The 26,739-nt window shown below is 45.9% G+C and overlaps 1 protein-coding gene across 2 annotated transcripts in view; it reads right to left on the bottom strand.

Annotated features, from left to right (window-relative positions):
- The window catches only part of LOC146351298 (glypican-5-like), a 708,665-nt gene that overhangs the window by 630,343 nt on the left and 51,583 nt on the right, over positions 1–26,739 (bottom strand). For both annotated transcript variants that reach the window (XM_084847040.1, XM_084847039.1), the window contains exon 2: positions 19,113–19,274. In XM_084847040.1, the coding sequence (XP_084703166.1) occupies positions 19,113–19,274 (162 nt within the window). The remainder of the gene's footprint in view (positions 1–19,112; positions 19,275–26,739) is intronic.

Here is a 26,739-nt window from a genome sequence, read left to right on the forward strand (position 1 = left end):
TGTATTATCTGTAGGGATGTCAGAGAATTTCTCCACGAATCTCGGGGAGGCCGAATGCCAGCGCATTCGGCCCCCCGAAATCGGTGGCGAAATGGTCTGCCCCCCCACCCCCCACCCCGGGATTGGACTTACCTTGGGCGAATCCTCCTGGAGGTGGCGGCTGCGGCAGCGGTGCGGCAGCCGGTCTTCCGACCGGCTGCCGCCACCGCCATTTCCAGTAAAAAAAACCAAAAACAACCTGATAGGCTACGTAAAGATTTACGTAGCCTATCACGGCTAGATTTTTAAAAAATACCGTGATAGGCTATGTAAATGTTTACGTAGCCTATCACGGCTGCGTTAAAAGAAAAAAAACCTGCACGTACACAAATGGCGGCGCCCATGGGTGCCGCTATTTGCATTCCTTATTTTGACACGTCTTAGTCTACGTAAACATTTACGTAGACTAAGATGGCAAAAATAAGGGGAACACAAATAGCGTAGACGCTACGCTATTTGCGTTCCCCTTATTTTCGCCGTAGTCTACGTGAAAGTTTATGTAGACTAAGATGTGTCAAAATAAGGAACGCAAGTGGCAGCGCCCATGGGCACCGCCATTTGCATACGCGCAGGTTTTTTTTTCTTTTAAATCAGCTGTGATAGGCTACGTAAACATTTACGTAGCCTATCACGGCTGACTGCAGGGACGCAAACGGCAGCAGCTGTGGCCGCTGCCATTTGCGCACCCGGACGGCCAGGATTCGGGGGGGGGGAGGGACGGAGCGCCTCCCCCCCGGCCAGAATTTCCGGGGGGAGGGACGGGGCACCTCCCCCCAGCCAGAATTTTGGGGGGGAGGGACGGGGTGCCTCCCCCCTGGCCAGAATTTTGGGGGGAGGGACGGAGCACCTCCCCCTCACCGCGAATCAATTTCGTAAGAAGGTAAGTGACTTTCGTATCTGAGAATGGGGAAAACCCGGCATTTTCTGTGCTTGCATCTGAAACTGCCATTTCCCCCCATGTATTTCCCCTTTAGTGCTTTGTCCTGCTTTGTGTGGGTGTGTGCTAGGGGTGTTGCTGGGAGGTACTGAATAACATTGTCATGACAACAAATTCGTGGGCGGAGGGGGGGCAGGTCACTGACCACATTTCCAGTGACTGTGTCTGCCTCTCTCCCATTCCACTATGAGCGCTTGAGAAGTATCCCAAATATTTCTCTGCAATCCCCCTGAACACAGCAATGCTTACTTCTGAGTAACTCATTGCCTGTAAGGCTTTTCTTTCCTGGGAGTCAGTGCCATTGAAATCTGTGTGGCTTGCTTCTGAGTAGGCATACATAGGAGTGCATTATAAGTCTACTTAGAGTAGCAGTCTTAAGGTCTCCCATCCCCTTCAATGCATTTGCTTTGAACTTCCCCCTCCCATTGACTTCACTGACTGCTTCTTCTCCCTTTTGCTCACCAGATTGATGGGCTTTTTTCCTTCCAGGGTGGATGGGGGAGTCTCCCTTCTCAGCCACACAGGAGAAAGGCCTGACAGGATTTCAGTGGGTATTAAAAGTGCCTTTTCTCCTCCCCTGAATAAATTCATCATGCAGAGCTTAGAATGGTCATTTTTAATGGTTTCATTTTTGTGTGGGGAGTAGGGATGGCGGAGAATTTCTCCCCGAAACTTCGGGGGGCCGAACGCCAACGTGTTCGGCCCCCCGAACAAGTTTCGGGGAGAAATCCTCCGCACCCCCCCCGCCCCCCGCACCCCCCTGGGACGGGACTTACCTTCCCTGAATGTCCCTCCCGGCGGCGGGTCCGGCTGGCGGTTCGTCCGGTGTTTGAGCAGGGCGGGAGCGGCAGCCAGTCTTTCGACCGGCTGCCGCCCCCGCCATTGCAATCAAAGAAAAAAAAAAAACCCGTCCCCTGATAGGCTACATGACGATTCACGTAGCCTATCACGGCTAGATTTGCAAAGTCAGCCGTGATAGGCTACGTGACGATTCACGTAGCCTATCACGGGTGACTTTCCAGATCTAGCCGTGATAGGCTACGTGAATCGTCACGTAGCCTATCAGGGGACTTTTTTTTTTTTTTTTACATTCGTGTTCGCGGCCGGGCGAGGCGGGAAGCCTCCTCCCCGGCCTGAATTTCGGCCGGGCGAGGCGGGAAGCCTCCCCCCCCCGGCCTGAATTTCGGCCGGGCGAGGCGGGAAGCCTCCCCCCCCCGGCCTGAACTTCACGGGGGGAGCAGCGAAGCGCTCCCCCCCACCGCGAAAAAGCTGCAAGAAAAGGTAAGTGACTTTCGTTCACCCCTAGTGGGGAGTTGTTTTAGATAACACAGTAATGCTGAGGTGGTTTTCCATAGTACTTCCTCCCACCTAGCCAGACACTATCTCTTCTCCTAGCCCATCTTGCAGGGTCATTGGGAAGCCAGAGTAAGGGGGAAGAGCAACAACTGCACCGGGGTGAGGGAGGAAACAAGATGGGATAGGAAAATGAAGGTGTTCCCCATGAAGCAGTCGCATGGGGGGGTGAGCAGGGAGGCTGCTAGGGATGACTTGGTGCACTGACTGTATTCAAGTCCATTTGTGGATTTCTTACTTCTGTAGCTGGGAACTCGGAAATCAGTATAACCATCAAACTCAGTAGTGCAAGCAATATATTGCATTTAATTCCATCACACACTGACATATTTAGCAGAGAAGGACTAGCAGCGGCAGCAACTTTGGGATAAGCCATTGAGAAGACTCTCTCCCTTGTCACAAAGTCGGAGGAAGGAGGGCGCAGCGACTAGCTCCCATAACCCACTATCCAGGTCACTAGAAGGGCTTCCGACTTCCCTCCTGCTGTGGAGGAGTGGAGGGATAGGCGGAGCCATCAATCATGTTACAGGAACCAATGATCAGGGGAGAGGAGGGGGCATGGGGCCAGCAGTGCCCTTCTGTCATGATTGTTCCATGCAGCTCCGCCCAGCCATGAAAAGGTATAGAGCGGAGGGGTGCGCTATAAGAGATGCCTGTACACAGGGCCAGTGTAAATCCCAGAAAGGACCTGGAATCAAAAGGACTGGTTTGTAGTGGGATAAAATGCCAGGTGTGAAGAGAGCCATGGTCCCAGCTATGCACCAGGATAGCTGTCTCTGAACAGAAACAAGGTTTCCCTGGAGGGGATGGAGGGGAAGGAGAATTTAGTCCAGGTATAACACTAATCCTGCCCACCAATGATAACCACCACTGCATGGCTCTGTCTAAATGCTTCTTTAAGGTAAAGATAACACTGCATTCCTGGAGGCGAGTGGGAAAGGTGGCTGGATCCTTCAGCCTAAGAAGTTATCATACAAATGAGCATCAAAGGCAAGGGAAGAGACTGGATTTGTAGGAGCATTTTAAAGTCTGGCCTGATGGAGATGTGTTCCCAAAGGTGCCCCCCATGCTCCCAGCAAAACAGTCTTTGTGTTATTCTGAACTAGCCTGATAACCGGAGTTTGAGAGGGGCAGCTGCATTGCAGAATTCTATCTTGGCCAAGGCCAACTCTTTGCAGCATGATTGACAGCCAGCATCACAGGCAGTGAAACAGCTGGTGGGAGGATGCGAAATGAACAGATGAAAAGGACTTGATGCCTTTCTAGGAATGGCAATACCTTGGCACTCCTGACAGTGTGGTTATACTGCCTTTGGAAGACAGGACTGTGACATAAATCAAAACAAAGGTTTGTTTATATCCACAGCTACTCACATATCATATGTGGTGGCTACACTTGAGAGTATGGGCATAAATTCTTTCCACACTGCACTTTTCATCTTGGGCATGACTTACAAGTTGAGTTCTAAGAAGAAAAAATGGTAACATGGGAAGTTGCCCTATAATGGTATGATTAGAAAGGATGTTTGCTTGTTAATCCATTTTCAGAACAAAATTGGCCCTTTTATTTAGAACCAAGACAGATTCATGGAGAATTAGAGCATGAATAAATAGCTTACAGACAGGGTGGTATGAGCTCTTCAGATGCATTCTTCTATGTCTCTGTGTAAAGATGGTGCCAAAGTTCCATACACAGGTTTAGTATATATGCATTTGTCTGGTCCGGAACGCTTGGTTGCTCTGCAAATTGAATACCAGTTCTCCACTGGCTTGGAAAGTGAAATGAGATTCGACGGATTACAGTCAATATTCAGACGGGACCAGGCTGTTTCACAGGCTCATGTACAAAAGCAATATTTGATGTTAATCTCTTATTCTCAATGAAACTCTCTCATTGATTGCTGTGAAGCTACATGTACTAGACCGCTCTTAAAGACCGCTCTTAAAGAAGCCCTCCTTGGATCCTCAAGTTCTGAACAACTTTCACCCAGTATCAAATCTGCCATTTTGGGGCAAGGTGATTGAGTGGGTGGTGGCGGTGCAGTTGAAGGCACACTTGGAAGAAACTGATTATCTAGACCCATTTCAGTCGGGCTTCAGGCTTGGGCATGGGACAGAAACGGCCTTGGTCGCCTTGGTAGATGATATGAGGAGGGCTCTGGATAGGGGTGAATGCTCCTTCCTTGTTCTCCTCGACCTCGCAGCGGCTTTTGATACCGTTGACCACGGTATCCTCCTGGACCACCTGGAGGGGTTGGGCATTGGAGACACCGTATTGCGGTGGTTCCGGTCCTTCCTCTCCGGCAGGTACCAGAGGGTAGCGCTGGGAGAGGAGGTTTCAGACCTGTGGCCACTCACTTGTGGGGTGCCACAGGGTTCCATCCTCTCCCCGATGCCATTTAACATCTATGTGAAGCCGCTGGGGGCTATCATCAGGAGGTTTGGGGTGCAGTGTCATCAATATGCGGATGACACGCAGCTCTACCTCTCATTCAAATCTTCACCAAGGTTGGCCGTAGAATCTCTGTCCAAATGTCTGGAGACGGTGAGTGGCTGGATGGGGAGGAATAAGCTGAAGCTGAACCCTGACAAGACCGAGGTACTTTTGGTGGGAGACAAGAGGAGGCTGGGGGATGTTGACTTGGTGCTGAATGGGGTACGGCTACCCTTGAAAGACCAGGTCCGCAGCCTGGGGGTCATTTTGGACTCCCAGCTGTCCATGGAGGCTCAGGTGTCAGCTGTGAGCTGGACAGCGCTGTATCAACTCCATCTGATACGGCGGCTGCGCCCCTTCCTTCCCGACCATCTGCTCCCATCGGTAGTACATGCCCTGGTCTCCTCTCGTTTAGACTACTGTAATGCGTTCTACGTGGGGTTACCCCTGAAGACGGTTCGGAAGCTGCAACTGGTACAGAACGCGGCGGCTCGCCTAATTAAAGGCAGCCGCCGGCGAGATCACATCACTCCAGTGCTGAAGGAGTTGCACTGGTTACCAGTTGTTTTCCGGGCCAAATTCAAGGTGTTGGTTTTGACCTTTAAAACCCTATATGGTTGCGGCCCAGCCTATCTTAAGGAGCGCCTTCAGCAGCACCAGACAGGCCGCTTAACAAGATCAGCCAGGACAGCTAGACTGGTGGGGACGAGGGAGAGGGCCTTTTCTGTGGTGGCACCCACTCTGTGGCACTCCCTCCCTAGGGAACTCCGTCATGCCCCCTCTTTAATGAGCTTCCGTCGTGCATTAAAAATGTGGTTGTTCAGGCAGGCATTTGGGGTGGGTTAGGGTATTTTAGAAAATGTTTTTATTGTAGAATTTTATTGTTTTAAACTGTTTTATTGTATGTTTTACATCGCCCAGAGTGGCTGCGTGACCAGCCAGATGGGCGATTAATAAATTTAATAATAAATAAATAAATAAATATAATAAATATAATAAACTACAAAACTAGCTGCTTTGTAGGCACATAGACATGACATAATTTCATGCTAACCCTTTAGTCTTGATAGGAACTCTGGTCATGCAGTTAACCGAAATCATTAACTACTACGAACTATGTGACACCCACTCACCCAGCCCCAGTCTCCAGCAGCTTTGTCTTTGTTGAGTAACTTCTCTCTTTGGGTCAGTCTTTCCAATTGAATCTTGAAACAGGTCCAGCCTTCCCCAACATGGCATCCTCCAGATGTGTTGGGACTACAACTCCCATAATCCCACAGCCAGCAGAGCTGGAGGGCACCACATTGGGGAAGGCTGGTTTAGTTTCTATCCAGATAGAAAACTCTCCACTGTTCTCAGAGTCAGACATTTTGTTTCAGGAAAGGAGGGGTAGCTGAATTTCCAAGTGTCCCTCCACAATGGCCAGTGTTGGGAACTACAATTCTGAATGGCACATGCCTCATTCATGTGCATTCATCAACATTACAAGCTGAGAAAGGATTCTCAAAAGGTAAACTTTTCCCCCAAGAAGTTCATATATAACAAGCCAATTCAACACTGAGCTGAAGGGAGTTCACCTGTTACTATCTCTGAGTGAAACATTTGTGCCAAATGTCGCAGGCCAGCCTTATACTCAATAAGTCAATAAGGAGAAGCACTATATTTAGTAGGATTGCACATGTGGAAAGGCAGGCTGTAACCAATTCCCTGAGTAAGAGACCTACCATTTAGGAATCATGACAACCTATTTTGAAACAGCAGTTTTAGCTCTCAATCATCACTCAGCAAGTAATGGAAACCACAGCTGAGATCTCTCTGTTTTTAAATAGCTCACTGATTTTGGATTGAATCCATTCGCAGCACTCTGCTTGAACCTCATTTAGTAATTAACAACAAACCAGGATGGATATCTTCAATCAAAGCCTGCTTGGTTTTAAACATGTCACTGCAAATCAGCATTGCTAATCAAAGCTTCCCCTGTTTATCCCAGACATATTTCTGTAAAAGAGAAAAGCACAGAGCTGATTTCACTTAATGCTGCAGTTGTTAGGCTCAGTGGCCCGGTAATCCATGGCATTCCATTCTTGGTCACAATGGAGCGCACACAGTTGGTGTGCGCGCATGTACGTATGTGCACATCTATTTCATGGACAGCAGATCAGGATTTTCAGCTTTTAAGAAGTTCTCAATTCCTTTGGATGTAATCCTTTTCCTCCCGATCCTGAAAGATGCCCACTACCAGCCAGGAACCATACAGTGACTACCACTTAGCCAGAACATGACCTAGGGAAGTAGCAGATGTAGTGTTAACAAATCCATTTATTTTAAAGAATAAGGAACAGTGACAACCATCATATTCTATGATCCCATACTACCAGTATGTGGCAACACTCCACGCAGGAATATATGGTGTAGGATGGAGTACAATGTGATCTATTTTTCATAGACAGCAGGGGTCACTACTTGGATTTTAACTTTTTGTGTCAAATAAGTCAACCACTTCCCTTGTCACCTCTTTCTTCTCCCCAGTTTTTGTGGATAAAAAGCAGCAACACGAGCAAGAAATTCCAACTTCCAAACCGGAGTCTCTGGGTACACATGCATACGTGTATATTTGTGCTCATTTTAAGTTATGGCCAATATGAACCCGGCAGTAATGATTTTCTCCACCAGACCTCTTCCTGCTCCAGCTGTTGGAATGAAGTGTGCCTGCACTTCTATATGGCATTTCAGAGACTAGGGAGGCACCTGGACAGGACAACGTGATGTTCCAGTGACCTGTGCCCACAATTTGTTCTCTAATTCTTCAGAGAGGCAAAGACCCTGGAACGGGGCTGCACCACTCTTTTCTCAGACCTCATGGTTCTTGGGAGTTCAGTAAAGCAGAAGATAAGAAAGGAGTGTCCTTCTGAAAGCGCAAAAGTAACATTCCTACTGGTTTGAGGCCTTCTGTGTTTTGTGCAACACTACTTCAGTCACTATCACTAGGAAACTTGTAATTCCCCTTCCCTTTAAGAATGAATTAATCAGAAGAGAAATGCTCCAAATCAAATAAAAACCCAATTTGTCTCAAACAGTTGCATTTAAAACAAACCATTTCCTCCCATCCCCCTAATACCTGCTAATTCACTGATGGAAGCCTGGGATAGATTTCAAAGAACCATATCCTGCCTGTCCCCAGAGAAAACTGCAACAGAAAGAATACATTATCAGCATTTGGATTTTCATTACCTCAAATTACCCTCAGAATAAAAATAACAGGAGTAGAGCCAGCTCTCCCCCCTCTCTCTCTTTCTGTGGCTTCACACGCAGCACCTGTTACCACTTCATTCAAAGAGTGTGGATCTGAAGTTCCTCTTTGGTATCTGTCAGTGACAAATATCACAGCCTTCCCTACCCTGGCGTCTTCTAAATGTGTTGGACTGCAAGTCCCATTATCCCCAGCCAACATGAGCATGGGCATGCTGGCTGGAGTATGATGGGAGTTGTAGTCCAACACACCTGGAGGGCACCAGGTTGGGGAAGGCTGTTTTATCATCACACTTGTGACATTTCTTCCAATAGTAATTTCTAGCCTCTATACATGCACCATTTGAAGTTGTAAACAATGCACTAAAATTGTCTTCCTTCTTGGGAATTTCCTCAGAAGCGAAGATAGCAATCTGCATTGAAGCCAATGTGGTGATCGCCTATGGAGTGTGAGAGTGTGTGCGATGCCACGAAAACCACACCAGTGTGGAGACTGAAGACCTGCTCAAGATAACCCTTCAGTTGGATGAATGTATGAGGGGGGAGTGAGGCCATGCTGTCTACCTCTGATCCCAATGTCATGTGTGTCAACTAGCCCCACCTCTGATGCCCGTGTGTATTTAGCGAGCATCTGCAGGGAGGATGCCTTCGCACATACAGCCAGCATGGCCAATGTCTGGGAATTATGTGACCCGTGATACACATTATGTGACCCGTGAAGTCACCCGTGATAGGCTACGTGATGATTAACATAGCCTATCACGGCTGACTTTGCAGATCTAGCCATGATAGGCTACGTTAATCATCACGTAGCCTATCACGGGGGCATTTTTGTTTTTTACTTTTTATTTCGCGGCCGGGTGAGGCGAGGCACCTCCTCTCCGGCCTGAATTTCGGCCGGGTGAGGTGGGAAGCCTCCCCCCTGGCCTGAATTTCGGCCGGGCAAGGCGGGAAGCCTCCCCCCTAGGGATGGCAGAGAATTTCTCCCCGAAACTTCGGGGGGCCGAGCGCCAACGTGTTCAGCCCCCCGAAGAAGTTTCGGGGAGAAATTCTCCGCACCCGCCCCGGGACGGGACTTACCTTTCCCGAATGTCCCTCCCGGCGGCGGGTCCCGGCGGCGGTTCGTCGGGTCTTCGTCAGGGGTGGGAGCGGCAGCCGGTCTTTCGACTGGCTGCCGCCGCCATTCCAATAAAAGTAAAAAAAAAACCACGCCCCCGTGATAGGCTACGTGACGATTAACGTAGCCTATCACGGCTAGATCTGCAAAGTCAGCCGTGATAGGCTACGTAAATCGTCACGTAGCCTATCACGGGTGACTTAAAAAAAAAAAAAAGCGCGTACAGCTAATGGCGGCCCCCATAGGGAGCCGCCATTCACGTTCCTTATTTGGTCGCTGTAGTCTACGTAAAGATTACGTAGACTACAGCGACCAAATAAGGAACGCGAATGGCAGCTCCCTATGGGGGCCGCCATTTGCGTACGCACTTTTTTTTTTTTTAAGTCACCCGTGATAGGCTACGTGACGATTTACGTAGCCTATCATGGCTGACTTTGCAGATCTAGCCGTGATAGGCTACGTTAATTGTCACGTAGCCTATCATGGGGGCGTTTTGTTTGTTTTTTTTTACTTTTTATTTCGCGGCCGGGCGAGGCGAGGCGCCTCCTCCCCGGCCTGAACTTCGCGGGGAGAGCAGCGAAGTGCCTCCCCCCCACCGCGAAAAGCTGCGAGACCAGGTAAGTGGCTTTCGTGCACTCCTACTCCCCCCCCGGCCTGAACTTCGGGGGGAGCAGCGAAGCGCCTCCCCCCCACCACGAAGCAAGCTGCGAGACCAGGTAAGTGGCTTTCGTGCACCCCTAGAACCTGAGGTTCCTTGTACACAACACCACTTCAGATATTGCCCACTGTGCAGGCACTGCAATTTAACCTTCTCATCCACTAACCACTTCACAAATGGCACTCTATAAAAACAAAAAAAACAACTTTAGGAAGAATTTCTAAAATACCCCAATATGCTCAAAATCCTAACATTTTGGTTAATAACTGTCTGGGAGTTGGAGGCCTTTTTCTGCCTAAACATGCATAGGATTGCACACTAAGTCTGTCCAAGCTTTTTTGGAGAAAACTCAGGTTTGTGTGTATTTTTGGAGTTCTGTGCTTGAAAGACCTAGCCTGGGAGAACATCACCAACTTTCCTTCCATCCTGCCTTTCCTGATTTTATAGTGTTGCAAGTGGGAATGTGTTTGGGGTGCAGTGGGGGACATATGAGAAGCCAGCAGCAGAGCAGTGGTGAAAACTGAGGACTCATTCTAAACCCTCATGGTTCCCATCTGCAAGGAAGGCTTCTGAGCATGCTTGGAGCATCTATTACTGAGAGGAATTCTTGGAACTGTAGTAAACCACGAGATCTTAGGATGAGTCTTCAGCTTTCACCACTGGTTTTCCTAGTCCCCCACAATGTGGTAAATGTGGGAAAGAGGGGGAGAGGAACTGCAAGCAGGAAAAGATGGCTACTGTAGAGAGCTGTTACTGAAACATTACTGGTTGAGCTGAAAACTCACAGGATGGTTTGGCTTACCTAGTAATGGCTTGGGGTTTCTGGCCTGGAGAAGTCTGTGTTCCAAAACCCAGACAAGAGAATTTGCTGCCATCACTAGTAATGTACAATTGCTATCTTGAAAAAATTGATAATAAACCCAAATACTTGAGAGCAATTTCCTTCTCCATGAGCCTCTGCCAAAGGGAATGAGGCAGGTTGCTAGCAGGAAGAGGGTCTTTTCTGCTGTGGCACCCTGGCTGTGGAATGAGCTCCCTAAAGAGGTTCTCCTAGCACCTACATTGTACTCCTTCTGCCACCAGGTATTTGTATTCTCCCAGTATTTTAGCATCTTAGTTCCCTGGTCTTTTAGCTCTGGTGTTTTAAATCTGTATTTTCAATCTCTGCATTGCTGCTAGGTTTTATTTTGGTTGTACTGTTATATGTAGTTTTAAGCTTTCATATTTTATATTGTTTTATACTGCACTTTGTGGTTTTAATTTTTGTGAACCACCCAGAGAGCTCTTGCTATTGGGCAGTATAGAAATAAACAAACAACCAAATAAATAAATAATTTATTTCAGCACTGACATAAGTCCTATTCCAAGAGTAGCCTAGTGACAAGTAGCACCTTTGCTGTTGAAGTCAGTCAGTCAGTCTAGCAACAAGTAAAAGCAAGTGAAATCTAAAAATATTTTTTGAATGCAACTGATTTATTAAGTGTTTGCCCTAGCAAGGGTTTGCTAATATTGCAAATCTTTTTATAAAATGGAGAATTCAGCAGCAGGGCTAAGCCTTACCACATGTATGAAATGGGCATCAATCCAAGAGCAACAACATCTGTGTGCAGATGTGATGTATTTAATGTAGCCTTACATACTAATCATTATATGTGATTCTGGCAGCTGTTAAATTGTCCCATTTCAGCCATAATGGCAGAACTATTGAAATAGTTTTTAAGCTATATTTTAAAGGTTAAGTCCTTACAGTCAAAGTATGTTTAAAAAGGTGTTTGTAGGTCCACATTCTTCTAAGAAAAGTATTATGTCAAACTGTTTTAATAGAAGCCTGCTGGCATTTGTACCTTCCTTTAATGTTTTAAACCAGGACCCATGTCTTTCAATTATTAACACGCTCACAACACAGTCCTAGGATTTCTGCCTTTTATTCGTAGCAATGGGACAGAAGATAATTACAAGAATAAGCTTATTGGACAACCATGATTACTTACATGGGACCTAGGCATCCTGCAGAGAGGAAGGTATCTATTTCTTTGTTTATTTAGGATGGAATTCTCAAGATGCTGAGCATGGAGCTCATCCTGGCTTCAACAGCAGCCGCCAAATTAAGCCAAGGTTATGCACTGGTGAAAATCCTAATGTCAAAGTACTGTTTGCTTTCAGAATTGGGCAAGGTTTCAATTTTATTTTTGGTTGCATACAAGGAGGGCTTAGCAATTCCACACAAGGCAGATAGTTCTGACAATGGAATTATCCTGGATGCTTAACCCACCCAGTATTCTGATGCTCAAAGCAGGTAATAACAATGAAGACCTGTGAACAATACTTAAATATAAACATTTTAAGATCTGCTGCTGAAAGAGCATCACTAGATTCAAGATGGGTGCCCAATTTTTAAAAAATGTCTAAGTCGGTTTCTGAAGACATGCGGGCCTGGGCTCTGCAGAATGGCTAGGGACTAGCCACGGGACGGGAGATATGCTTTGCTCTGGTCATCCAGTAGTCATGAATACCTGTTGCAAGACTCTGTCATGCCATCTGTCTTAGAATGAGGTGGTCCAGTTGCCTGGATATTCAGGGGAGTAGCTTGCAGCTTACGGGACCAGCTCAACCCTGTAGGGTGGCCACATATCCTACTTTACAGAGGATAGCCCTCTGTTTGAAGGGCTGCCCCATACAACTCCGGTTTAATGATAAAGAACCCTAAAAAGGGGGCCTCAAAGAAAGTTGCCCATCAACAGTTAGTACCTGGGCATCATAATGAGCAGGCACACAGATCACCTGGTCATAGTTTTCCACACAATGATGAAATGTGCTGTATTTCTATTTAAATTATAGCAATTATTTCTAAATTTGCATCTATACATATAAACTGGCATATGTAAATTGTATTCAGCTCTGTATCGTCCTTTGTCTTCTTTTTTGGTGATGCATTTCCACTTTGTGTGTCTGTGGGGGGGGGAATACGTAAGTGTACGCCCTACCTGCTGGCTGGTTGGAAAGTAAGAGGGCTTTGTTGGAGTTCGTATTTGAGCTCAAAAACACACTTTTTTAAATGACTGCTTTTTAATCTCTTGCCCTTTTTTTAAATCCAAGGGACTCAAAGAAGACAAATTCTTATGACCTGAACAGCACCAATACTCTTCCACCACTCTCACGGCTAGAGAAGATGCCTTCCTGAGGCACAAGGAGAAGGAGCAGGCTGGGAGGGCAGCTGGATGGCCTGGCTTCCTCATCACCTCTCAGCAGCCTCAAAATGGCACCAAGCAGCAAATACAGTCCCCAGAGGCTACCTTGATGACATGCAGCCAGGACCCAATAACGGTGGTTATCAATGTACTATTAGCCTTTCCCTAGAAGGCCTCACCTCCTTTTCTACTTTTTTAAAACCTCATTTCTTCTACCAGCACTGTCACTGTTTCTGCCTGCTTTAATTTCTTCAATATACCAACTCTTGTCCCAATTTTTCATAAGGTTCTATTTTTCTCCCCCCTCCCGTTTGTTTGTTTGTTTGTTTTTTACAAAAATGGGAAGCAAAAATGAAGAGAGAAAACACTACCATCCATCTTCTGCACATTTTGGGTTCTGTTATTCACAGCCATTATTTCCCCAGTTCCTGCTGTTGGGCAGAGCAGGTACTGGCCAATGTTTACTTTTTTATATGTTACTTTTATATCCTGCCTTTTCCTCCAAGGAGCCCAAGGTCATTTACATGATCCACCTCCTTTCCATTTTATCCTCACAACAAACTTGTGAGGTAGGTTAGGCTAAGAGTCAGTGACTGGCCCAAAGTCAGCCGATGAACTTCATGGCTGAGTGGGGACTAGAACCCAGGTCTCCTGAGTTCCAGTTCAACACTAACTGATACACCATACAATGCCCACTAGTGTCAAGATGCACAACTCAATGGAACAGAGCATCACCCTTGCTGATTCAACAAAGAGGACATATTACCTCTTCTCATCTCCAGCACCCATCCTGTATAAACAGTTTTGCAGCCGTTTTTGTCAAAAGGAGAGGGAGTCATTTGTGGAATGAGATATTTGCAAACTCCCCAGTCCCATTTTGGCTCAGCACTACATTGGAGATAGATGGCAACTCACCCCTACATTCTTTTGAAGCACTGTCACATGGACCAAAGGCCTAAACAGCAGCACTGAGGCACAGCCCTTGAGGTACAAACCTGATGGAGATGGATGGGAGTTCCTAGTCTGTCTCCCCACCTTCCCTGAACAAGACGCAAACATTTGCACTGCTTCACAAGAGCCAAGATACATATTGGAAACAGATTCAATGACCCCAGGGACCTGATTTCAACTATTCATCTGCAAATGTTTTTTCTTCATGCAACTCCACACCCTTTTTCTGAATATTGGCCCTTTTGTTAATGCAACGAGGAGCAAGGCACAAATCAGGAGCATCACTGGTCCTTGTCATTAGTCAGGGCCAGTCCAGGCCATTTTGCTGCCTGAGGTGAAGAACACTATGTTTTCTTTCCCGTTTCATGTGCAAAAGCCAACTGGACTGGCAGTTGAATCTCACTTCAGCATTCTCCACAGCACCTGAAGGCAGCAGGCTAGCTTTGGAGGGGGTGGGGTCAGGGTGCACAGCTCTCTCCTCCAGCACCTTGCTGCTGCCTCTCAGCAACTGCTGCATGAGGTGACCGCCCTCTGCTTAATGGTAGGCCTTAATGCCTTGTTGTCAGGTATATGTGTGTGTGTATACATGCACACATACATCTGAAGTAGATTGAGTTGGAGCCTAAGGTACTCCTCTTCCAAAGAAATATCTGACAGGGGAATTTGCCTTATAAAATATCTGAAGCAAAGCAAAAAGAACCTATCTGGCCACTTTCGTCAACTGCATAATACACTCAGTCTGAGGAGTTCCTAAGGAGAAAAGTTTGACACAGTATCATGTGAGATGGTTAAAAACTTAGTACTGTAATTACCATCTCCAAACTTTTGCCAGTGCTATGAGTGACAAAGAAAATGGAAACTAGGTGAAGATATTTCTGTTCTAAGAAATCTGTCCATATGTCTGTACGTGTACACACAACACATATTAGCAAGATTTTTCTTCATCCTTCCGATGAGGTAAAAGAACAAGTAGTAACATGCAAATATTCAACTTCATCCCCGACTTCAAAAATAGGAACATTTCCAGCACCTTAAACCAAAGTAATGTCAGACTACACTAAATCGCTGGGTACAGGAGACTCTGTCCAAGGAGTATGCCTGACAGTTGCTGCAGTATCTTGTAGGAAACATGTAAGGCAGCTGTATGGGTATCCAACAACTTCTACAGGATCTCATAAAATAGCCATGCTCTCCTGGGCCAAAGCCACATTTTGAGTGCATCACAAAGATTGTTGCATCAGCACCAGTCAATCTTCTTTGGGGAGACCATTCCAGAATCAGGGTGCCACTGCAGAAAAGGCCCTCTTCCTTTGTAAATACCTAAAGAGGCCACTCAGAAAGGACCTCTACACAAGATCTTAAGACACTGGAAAGCTGGTATGGACTTTCAGGAAAACAGGGTTTGGGGCAATAACCTATTCTCCACATATGCACACACAGCTTCCAGAGATGATGCTGTTGCAGTTGACTTGTTAAAAAGACTGCCACTGCAGGCAAGAGGTGGTCTCCCCCTTGTTCTGGCAGCAGTGACAGAAGAGTGAACGGTACTTGCTTTCTGCACATCATCATATCATCAGCATAGCCATCCTCTAGCTCAGCCTTCCCCAACCAGGTGCCCCCCAGATGTGCTGGACTACAACTCCCATAATGGCCATGCTAGCTGGGAATGATGGGAGTTGTAGTCCAACACATCTGGGGGCGCCGGGTCGGGGAAGGCTGAGCTAGTTCTTGGTCAGACTAGAAGATGACCAGTGTTGAATTTACTTCCATAAATACAATATTTACTTTTTGCAACAACATGTTCTGAAACAGAAAAATAGATACCACTGAGAAAAAGTTCCACAGTTCCCAGGGGACATCATTATGTAAGCATCACACACACATAAAACTGGTCTTTTTCTAATATAATCATGTATGCTTTATATGACTGCATTGCTCATATGGTTCTGTTTAAACCTTGAACCCCTGAAATCGAACAGGCTGCCAATCAAAAACATTCTTCCCCAACAGAAGAGGCATTTAGAGGAAGATAATCCAAACACTGAACAAAGTTAAGGGGACATCAGAAGTATCAAAATACAATATTCTCATTAAAATTAATGTCCTAGAGAAAGTAAAAGCAACCACCACAAAAAAGCAGTCCCCCCACCCACCTCCATGAATGGCTCATTTGCTGCTGGAAAATATCTCATATTGTTCAGGTCTTGAATTGGCTAATTTTATATTCAGTCCAGTCTTCAATGGTTCCACCAGCAGAAGTCTCATGAAAAAGTGAGGCAGGCTTATGTCAGCAGATCAATTTGAGGCATGCTGCCTTGAATGTTTCATAATGATGCCACACAAATAATGTACAGGGAAAATGACTTCAGGATAAACAAAACCAAGCCAAGGATCCTCTGGCTGAGCAACAGAATGCCGATACAGTGTCATCTGAAGAAAGGACTGAGAGAGCCTTTGGAAACCTCAACAAATGGAACGAACAAATGAGGCTTTGAGGCTTTCAGAAGGAAAAGCCAAAATTCTGGCATGTTTTCACCTAAGGTGGACAAAGCAAGTGTATAACCATTTACAATACAATAATTTAGACAGCCATTTCTGGAAGACGCTTGTAAATTCAAGCCACTTTGAAATGCCTAATGACCGATTTCACTCAGTCAAGCAATAAAGCTGCTTGACTGACCTCACGGTCTGACAGGTTAATCTATTCTGACCTTTGCTTTATTCTATAATGATGCTGAAAGATCACTTGAATAACTCACTGTCATTCAACAATGGCTCCATATTTCCCCTTCGGCACAGCAGAGGGCTCAAATGTGACTCTTGGTGCCAGGTTTTCAAAGCCATGTGGGATAACTAAGAACGTTTTCTTCAAGGCTGTGAACTAAAATAAATTGCTTTTCCCTCCCCTTGCCTCTCTGATCAGTGTGCCTGTGCCATTTAGAATATCAAACAGCAAAAGCAAGTTTTCACCACTCAAATAAGAATTCGTTTTTTTTAAAACATATAATACTTGTTTACAAGGGGGCAAACAATAGGGGAAAGCTGTTACCTTCTTGCTCTCCTTGTAGGCTTCCAAGAAGTATGTATTGGCATTTGCTGATTTCTAACAGGGATAAGGAAATATCAGGATACCACTATATTTGATTGATTGATTGATTGATTGCATTTATATCCTGCCTTTTTTCCTCTTGCCAGGAACCCAAGGTGGCTTGCATTATCCTCCTCCTCTCCATTTTATCTTCACAACAACAACCCTGTGAGGTAGGTTGGGCTGAGAGTCTGTGACTAGCCCAAGGTCACCCAGTGAGCTTCCATGGCCAAGCGGGGACTAGAACCCAGATCTCCCAGCTCCCAGTCCAACACGCTCACCACTACACTACACTGGCTTTTAAACCTCTTTATTCAAATTGGGAGGGAGCCCGGGAGGGGGAAGAGGCAGCACTGCACTTGATTCTTAGCTTCTTTAAGATAATGCTTTCAGGACTGGCCCCAAGATATTTTACTGCCTGACACAGAGTAACAAATGTGCACCCTCGACCTTCCCCACAAGTCAAGGTGCATAGCACACAAGACCAGAAACGTTATTTTTGCACCTGAGCCAGAAAATTCACAAGCACCTCTCCCTGGGAGTAAAACAACAACAAATCAAACTACTAACCATTTGCTGCCCTTTCATGACACCCCAAATCAGCAGCCTGAGATACCACCTCACTCTGCCTAATGGTAGGGCCAGTCCAATTTGGGGTAGCACCCATCTAGATAGATGTATAGAAAGTTGCACAAAAAATGTATGCACAAAGATCAGCTGCTAACAGGTCATAGAATTCTCAGGGCCCCTTTACACCTTAGCAGAAAAAGCAGGTATCTCTTTAAAGAGATAGCAGGACTTGGAATGAGAGAGCGCTTCCTTTTGTTCATTTTTTGATACTCACAAATTTGTTCATAAACAAGACAGAAAGAACTTGAGATTTTAAAAACATTGAATGTGGGACAAAGCAAGCTGACAGATTTATCCATTCCTAGCAGGTACCCTGTAACATCAAAGGTGGCAACAGTTCTTTTTAACCATTGCATTTCTACACCAGCCTAAAATCCTGCATTTAAAACAGGGCTTTCTGCTTCCATTTTAAATGCAGGATCATGACAGGCTCCCTTTACATGTGCTTCCTTCCCCCCTTTCCCCCCTTATCTGAGTCTTCTATGTGTTTTATTATACAGCTGCTAGATGGCTCTGTGGTCTAGCTCCTATTATTGCAGATTTTCCTCTTTTCATGAGGAATTATATGCAGAGTACATCATGAGAAACGCCAGGTTGGATGAATCACAGGTCAGAATTGAGATTGCCAGGAGAATTATCAACAACCTCCAATATGCAGACGATACCACCCTAATGGCAGAAAGCGAAGAGGATCTCAAGAGCCTCTTGTTGAGGGTGAAAGAGGAGAGTGCAAAAGCTGGTTTGAAACTCAACATTAAAAAAACGAAGATCATGGCATCTGGCCCCATCACTTCCTGGCATAGAGAAGGGGAAGAAATGGAAGCAGTGACAGATTTTACTTTCTTGGGCTCCAAGATCAACACAGACGGTGACTGTAGCCATGAAATTAAAAGACGCTTGCTCCTTGGGAGGAAAGCTATGGCAAACCTAGACAGCATAGTAAGAAGCAGAGACATCACCTTGCCCACAAAGGTCCGTCTAATCAAAGCTATGGTTTTCCCAGTAGTAATGTATGGCTGTGAGAGCTGGACTATAAGGAAGGCTGAGCACCGAAGAATTGATGCTTTCGAACTGTGGTGCTGGAGAAGACTCTTACGAGTCCCCTGGACTGCAAGGAGGTCCAATCAGTCAATCCTAAAGGAAATCAACCCTGAGTGCTCATTGGAAGGACAGATACTGAAGGTGAAGCTGAAATGTTTTGGCCACCTAATGCGAAGAGAAAACTCTCTGGAAAAGACCCTGATGCTGGGAAAGACTGAAGGCAAAAGGAGAAGGGGATGACAGAGGATGAGATGGCCAGATAGCATCACCAATGCAATGAATATGAACTTGAGCACGCTCCGGGAGAGAGTGCAGGACAGGAAGGCCTGGCGTGCTATGGGGTCACGAAGAGTCGGACACGACTGAACAACAACATGAGTTTATGTAGACATGGAGAAGTCTCTTCATAATTTTGACAGTATTCTTACCTTGAAAAGCTGTGATGTGACCAACAATCATATATTTCAGTTCAAAATTTAGAGTCTGGATATTCTCCATTCTCTCTCTCCGAACAGCTGCTTGATAGCTTTCTTCCATCTTTTTAGTGCAACATGTTGGTGCTCTGTGTTGGCAAATCTGTAAGTTAGATTCTATTGCAAAAGAAGAAAAAAGAAGAAAGGAGAGTTAAAAACAACAACAATACCCAACCGCAGTAACATCCTCAATAAATAGAGCCAAAGACATTTCCTACAAGCAAAGTAATGGTGGGATATACTACTCATAAAGGGTATAACAGTATAAAGGGCATAACCCTGTACACCTCAAGGGTCCAACGTCTGATTACAATTTGACTGTGCATCAGCTAAATGCAGAGAATGCCACAATATTCAGAATCAGATGTATTGTTGCCAGTGCTTGGCTCTTTCAAGCACAGCGTTTGAATTTCTTTTGTACTATAGGGACAAAAAACAATATTATTTACAGTTGTGTATTAATGTTGTGCACTGTGTGTGTGTGTGTGTGTGTGTGTGTGTGTATGACAGATATATTTTTGGCCTGACAAAGTCAATCGTTGTTGATTTCAGTATGTGTTAAAATGATCGTACGGTTAGTTGGACACATCTCCAGTCATCCCTAATTTTGGAAATCCTTTGAAGATGCATGAGTTGTGATCTGGCCCATAGAATTGGGGTTGGGGAGAGACAAAGACTGGGCATCCTGCCCCTGCTAAAGTGGCATAATAATCCTCATTCAGCCAAGCTTTACTGCAGCAAACTTAGGGACCAACTAGGGATGGATGAAAGTCCCTTACCTTATCCCGCAGCTTGCTTCACGGTGGGGGGGAGGCGCTCCGTCCCTCCCCCTGAAATTCTGGGTGGGTTAGGAGGCGCCCCATCCCTCCCCACCGAAATTCTGGCCGGGGGGGAGGCGCCCCGTCCCTCCGGCTGCGAATCTAGTCTCCTGCCGGGACGCAAATGGCGGCGGCCGTAGCTGCCGCCATTTGCATCCCTGCAGTCAGCCGTGATAGGCTATGTAAATCCTTACATAGCCTATCACAGCTGACTTTGGGGGGGGAGCGTGTACGCAAATGGCGGCGCCCATAAACATAAACAAATAGCGTTGCCCTTATTTTTGCCGTAGTCTACATAAATGTTTACGTAGACTACACGTGCCCAAATAAGGAACGCAAATGGCGGCGCCCATGGGCGTCGCCATTTGCGTATCCGCTTTTTTTTCCACCAAAGTCAGCGGTGATAGGCTACATAAGGATTTACGTAGCCTATCACGGTGTTTTTTGAAAATCTAGCCGTGATAGGCTACGTAAATCTTTACATAGCCTATCACGTTTGTTGTTGTTGTTGTTGTTGTTGTTGTTTTTACTGGGAAATGGCGGTGGCGGCAGCTGGTCGGAAGACCAGCCGCCGCCGAACCGCTGCTGAACCGCTGCCGAACTGCCCCTGGGAGCCGCCAGCGCCAGGGACATTCGCCGAAGGTAAGTCCCATTCCGGGCGGGGGCGCGGGAGGCGGACCGTTTCTCCACCAATTTCGGGGAGAAATTCTCCGCCATCCCTAGGACCAACATTGCAGGAACAGCAGTGCCTACTTCTGCTCCTTTGATGCGGGTGGGGTCAGCTCACCAGTTTTTCCTTAACACATTGCATGGGCCTACAAAAGGGGGAAGCAGTTAGGTCTGCTAATTCTTATTCATAACAGGAGCAGCCACAGCAAAGTGCCTAGCCCTTTTTCCCAAGTATGTTACCTTTTTTATAGGTTAAGGGCATTATTCTATGCCTGTTCAGACTGAAAGAAGTCCTACAGCTCCCAGCATTACCCAGATAGCCATGGTTGGCTGAAGAATACTGGGAGTTGTAGGGCTTTTTTCTGTCTAAACAGGCATAGGATTGTGCCCTGACTAGTTCTGACATATAGGCCTGTTCTTTATGTTGTCAAACAGCCTCCCCACGGCCTGGTGCCCTCCAGATGCTTTGATTACAACTCTCTGCATTCTTGACCATTGGAAGTCAATGGAAGCTGAAGTCCAAAACATCGGGGCGGGGGCAGTAGGCTGGTTGTAGAACCTTAAATCCAAATGGTGGACAGTGCACTGAAGTAAATGTGAGCAATGATCATGAATGGAATTTTCACCTCCCATCTACAGAACCCACTATCCTGTCTTTCTAGGTTTAGACTCATCTTGGGACCTTGCTACCCATTTTATATCCAGAAGACCTGGAATTTCTGCAGGTGTTGCTACCTACACATCACATCTGATGAAAATATTTATCTTCAGGGAAACTATTCATCTTCATAGGACAAATGGAAGAAACAGCCACAAAGGCCTTAGCAGCAGTGGACCGCAAAGACTCCTTGCCCCATTAATCTCCGGACAAACACAAAGAGAACGTCTGCAGATCCAGGCCCAAAAGGCTGGAAAGATCACTCCTCAATAGAAACTGCCCAAATCCTCTGCATGCCAAAGACACCATGCAAAACACAGAGTATTTAAAGACAAAACAGAAAGAAAGCCCCATTCTCCCTGTGATGCCTTGAAGTCAGTATGGGCCTCATACTGTGAGCTTGGAAATCTCACATGCTTCAATATTAACTTTGGGACAGAACCTTTAATTACAAAAAAAGGGGGAGGGGGAAGAATCTAAGCTTTTTGTACTCAGCTCGCCTGGCTGCTGAGAATAGTTAGTAATGATTAGTACAGTCTCGAAATCTTCAATAACTCTAAAAAGAACGTAATAAATTCACACTATTAGATCTTAATGCAAAGCACACTCCCATCAAAAAGGGCACAGGCATGGTGGGGAGAGGAGGGAAGAGCCCAGACTGGCAACTGAATGGCACACTGCATTACTGCTCTGGAGGAATGCATACCAGATTTCAAGCTGAGGGTACATCTGCACACCACCTTCCCAAGCGGTTGGGTCAATGCATTTGATGACCCATCTTCTTGCATTTGCTCCCCTTTGGGGGATAAATGAAACTAGCCAAAACGGTGGTCCTGCTAACTTGAATAAGGAACTTTACAGTGGTGAGCGTGAAGACAAGCATTCCTTATGCAACAGGTCCCCCCCCCCTCACACACACACACCACCTCAAAACACACAGTGATTCTGAAGTCAGACCACCAAAGTCAGCCAACGCTGGGAGGCATACAATATGGAACTCGTTTGAAAATAAATGCATGCAATAAATATTTTTGAAATTTTACACTTATTATTGGGAACGCCAGAGAAAAGTGATATCACAGTCTCTGGTTCATGCAGCATAAAATATCATAGTGGAGCCTCAAAGTTATAAATAGATAATTGTTCCATTGCCAAATAGGCACAAGAATAAACAAATCACATAGACAACAAGAGTTTCCCAGGAAATCAAGTTAACAATGTTAGCTTTTAAAGAACTTGGTTTGCTGGATACTTATAAGTATACATGGTAGAAAGGCTTACACCCTGCAACAAAAGAAGAATGATGGATTCATGGCCTTTCCATGAGACTAAGGACAATGAGATAAACACTGAAAATCCCATATAGTCATACTAAAAATGTTTTATCAAAATCAAACAAAGTGACACTGCAAAACAAGATTTTTTTTAAAAAAAACTCAGGATCCATTGCCTTATATCAGGGGTGGACAACCTTTGGGGGTTGAGGGTCTGCATTGCCCCACAGGTCCCACCGGGGGTTGCACCTCAACCCCATCACCCCACTGCCAGCAAAATTCAGTGGCACAGTGGCAGCAGGGAAAAAGCACCAAGCTTCCCAGGTGCCTTGTTTTAAAATTATAATGCTGCTTGTTGTGCCACTGCGGAAGCAGATCCAGCAGTGGTGGTGGGCAGTGGGGGCCACAAAGAGGTCTAGGTGCACAAGCAGCTTGTGTGCTGCCCACCTCTGCCTTTCATGAAACCCATAACTGGAACATAGGAAGCTGCCGTATACCAGGTTAGACCAATGATCCATCTAGTCACCTACACTGACTGGCAGTGGCTCTCCAGGATTTCAGACAGGGGTCTTTCCTAGTCCTACCTGGAGATACCAGGGGAGGGGGGGCTGAACCTGGGAGACCTTCTGCATACAAAGCAGGTGCTCTACCACTAAGGTGCAATCCCAAATGCTCCTTCTCCCCTTCAGATGAGATTTGTTCCTGCAGCCAGCTTTGAACACTTGGGGCTGATCTTCATTGCACCAGCCATCGCAATGAATTCGGTGACCTGTCGGGTTAAACGCTCTCGCATTAAAACGTGATTATTGACACTCACCCATTTTCCCCGTTGCAGTGCTTCATCGAATGCGCGAGCTCGGTTCACACTCGAGCGCTGTGCTGTTTTCCTGTGCGTGCTTGTCTGATCTCGGATGCTAAGCGGGGTCGGCCCCCGTCAGTAGTTGGATGGGTGACCGCCTGGGAATCAGGCTTCCTGCATTGAGCAGGGGTTGTTCTATCCCTTCAAATGAGACTAGGCTTTACCCCCTCCTATCCCCCGCTCCAGATGTTGTTTTTTTTAATTAAGGCATTATCCTCGCAGAATCGGGGCTTCTCTGCAATTTTTTTTTTCTCTAACTGAGGCATGATTTTCCAAGCTTCGAAGTTGTGAAGCCATTTTGTGTTCCCTTTTTAGCTGTCATAGGCTACATAATTATTTACATAGCCTATCACGGAGAAAACGGGAACGCAAATGGTGCAGGGGACGCCATTTGCGTCCCCGCTTTAGCCGTGATAGGCTATATAAATATTTATGTAGCCTATCACGGGCTACCATAGGGACGCAAATGGCATCCCCTACTCAGGACGCCATTTGCGTCCGCAGCAGGCCGGCAGCGGCTGGAGGCCCTGCTGTGGGTTGGCCTGGCTGGTGGCTCCGCGGCCTGGCCACGGAGCAGAGCTGGCCAGGCAGGATTCCGGGGGGGAGGAACGGGTCGCCTCCCCCCACGTCGAGGATTTTGGGGGGAGGGACGGAGTGCCTCCCCCCCACCGCAGATGTCCCTGGACGAAACCAGGTAAGTGTTTCGTACATCCCTAGGTACAGGGTTCTGCTATAGATCAGTTCTTGAGCAAGGGTTAGGTCAGATTTCTCAGGAAGCAAGATGGAAAGAGATCAACACCAGGGCTGGAAGGTAGACAAGGCTGTCTTGTATGTTGCTCCAATAAGGAGCAGAGCAATATAGACCTAAATAGGAAAGTAGCTTCCTTTAGGCTCTTAAAGTCTAAAAGTGACATGCCCTGACATACCTCTTAAAGTGACATGCCCTGAGCAGTCTCAGGCTGTGACAATATGGGAGTGGTAGGGTATGCTAGCATGACCGGGCTCCTCAGAATTTGGGGATGGTAATGCGGCCTCCTCTGGATGCAGGGGACCCAGCTCCTGGGGTCTTTCTGGTGAACTGGATCCTGGAGAGGTGGAAACCTCATGACGCCTTTCCACAGCCAAGCCATCTCCCTGAATCATTAACTCTGGAGCCTCCTCTGAGAACAAGGGGTCAGGATCCTCTGAGGATGAGGGTTCAGGGTCCTGGTCCATGACACACTGGCACTCTCTGCAGAAAGCATCTCTGGATACCTCATTGGAAAGCTTGTGACACTACAAGGAAATGCAGAAGTAACTTGCATATCCTCTCTTTTTTTTGCTCTTCAGGATTAATATCTGAAAAAGCAGCTTACAGAACTCTTTTGCAGCTAGATGTACAAGTTCTAACTGCACATCTCTGGCTCATGGATGTGTTGTTGCACAACAAGCTACACTTCCTGAAGTTCCTTCTTCTGAGCAGCTATTAAAGGTGAAGGAGTCAGGTCCTTGTTTGCATCTGGCCAGCCTAAGAGGCAGCCTAAATCATAAATAAATAAATAAATAAATAAAAGCTATCCTTTACAAGATACATTTTAAAAAGGTGAACTATTGGGGGATTTGTTGGCTAACATATATCACCAAGAAAAACTCAGCAGGGCTCTTTGAATTAAGCAATAATTTCTGCCACAAATCACACTACAAGTGGCAAAGAACACTACTTAAAATAAAGCAAATTATACCAGTACAAAGGAGACCTTCAAAAATAAGTTGCAGTGTACCCTCACCATCTAACAGGGTTCTACTATGCCCTCCTCCAGGACACTCTTAAGTTACTGGGGGCTAAACAAGCCAATGATTGAAGGCAAATGGAGAAGGGGACGGCAGAGGATGAGATGGCTAGATAGCATCACCGATGCAACGAATATGAACTTGAGCACACTTCGGGAGACAGCGGAGGACAGAAAGGCCTGGCGTGCTCTGGTCCATGGGGTCACGAAGAGTCGGACATGACTTAACGACTGAACAACAACAAACAGGCCAATATAAGCAGGTCCCCCATCATATTCCTTTTCCAGATGACACTCAACATTCCATGGCCTCAGAGGCCAATGAGCATGTTCGCGCTTTATTGGGCTCTTTTGTTGGTGTTGTTTGGTGTGTATCCTTTTGAGCTGTTTTTTTTAAAAAATATATATATATATTGTACATCTACATACCTTGGGGTTGTGGGGTTCACCCAACAATGTTGTTATCCACTTCTGGTATCTGAGTGCCCACATTTTTGTTCCAATCCTGTCAGCACTCAACTACCTGAGTTCATTGTTAGAGGGAATGATGATGTTAAAATATCTATTCCTGTTCAGATACCAGTGGGAAAGAAGCCACTTTCAGTGCTGTTCTCTACGAATTGAAGCTACATTGAACAAAACTCCAGTTTGTATTCCCCTCCTCAACCCCCTGGGAACAACCATGTCAAGAAGATAGATAAAAGGAAGAAAACAAAAAAGAAAAGAGTGGGAGGGGAAAAACTGAAGCTTCCTAGGCCTAAACTATAAAAAGAGTAAAGACAAAACCACAGAACTTTGTGTCACTGAGGACAAGAGTTTAGTTCCCCAATGACTGTGTCCTATATACCTTGTGTTGCTTTTCCAATGTAAAAATACCATGAGGAGAAACCCTCTTCTTTTTTGAACTCTCAGGTATAAATCACTTTCATGTGCATGTTGCAATTGACAACCGATGGGCATTTAACATTTATAGGATAAACATTTGATGAAGGGAAAGCTGTACAAAAGAATGGACTGCATATCTGTTACATAGTTAAACAAGATGGATTTACCCTCACAAACTGGACTCAAAGTTCTGCCCTGTGAATTCTTATGTTCAGTAGTCACTGGGTATTCCCTGAATAGTTATTTGACAAATATCTGACATCATTATTTGATGTCTAAAGAATTTTTTCCCCAACATTTGGTCTGACAGGATTGGATAACAGATGCAATGGTATTTAATACACAGAATATGCAGTGATATTAAGTTTCTTTGACAACTCCAAAATCAAAATCATCAAGCTAATGGTAATAAGCTCTCCCAAATTTCAGGGTAAAACTTCATTTTACCCTGAGATTTCCATTCAAGTATTTTCAAAGTGTCATTCATAATTCAAACATTGAACTTTTCCTTCTATATTTTTCATCTGAGACTTGAATGTCAAAACTTCAAAAATATATTATAGAACTGGAAAAGGTACAGAATAGGGCAACCAAAATGATTAAGGGGCTAGAGCAACACCCCTACAAGGAAAGGTTGCAATGCTTGGCAT

The sequence above is a fragment of the Heloderma suspectum genome, chromosome 3, assembly GCF_057233095.1.
Source record: "Heloderma suspectum isolate Gila_16-S chromosome 3, 16-S_ref, whole genome shotgun sequence".
NCBI classification, from domain to species: Eukaryota; Metazoa; Chordata; class Lepidosauria; order Squamata; family Helodermatidae; genus Heloderma; species Heloderma suspectum.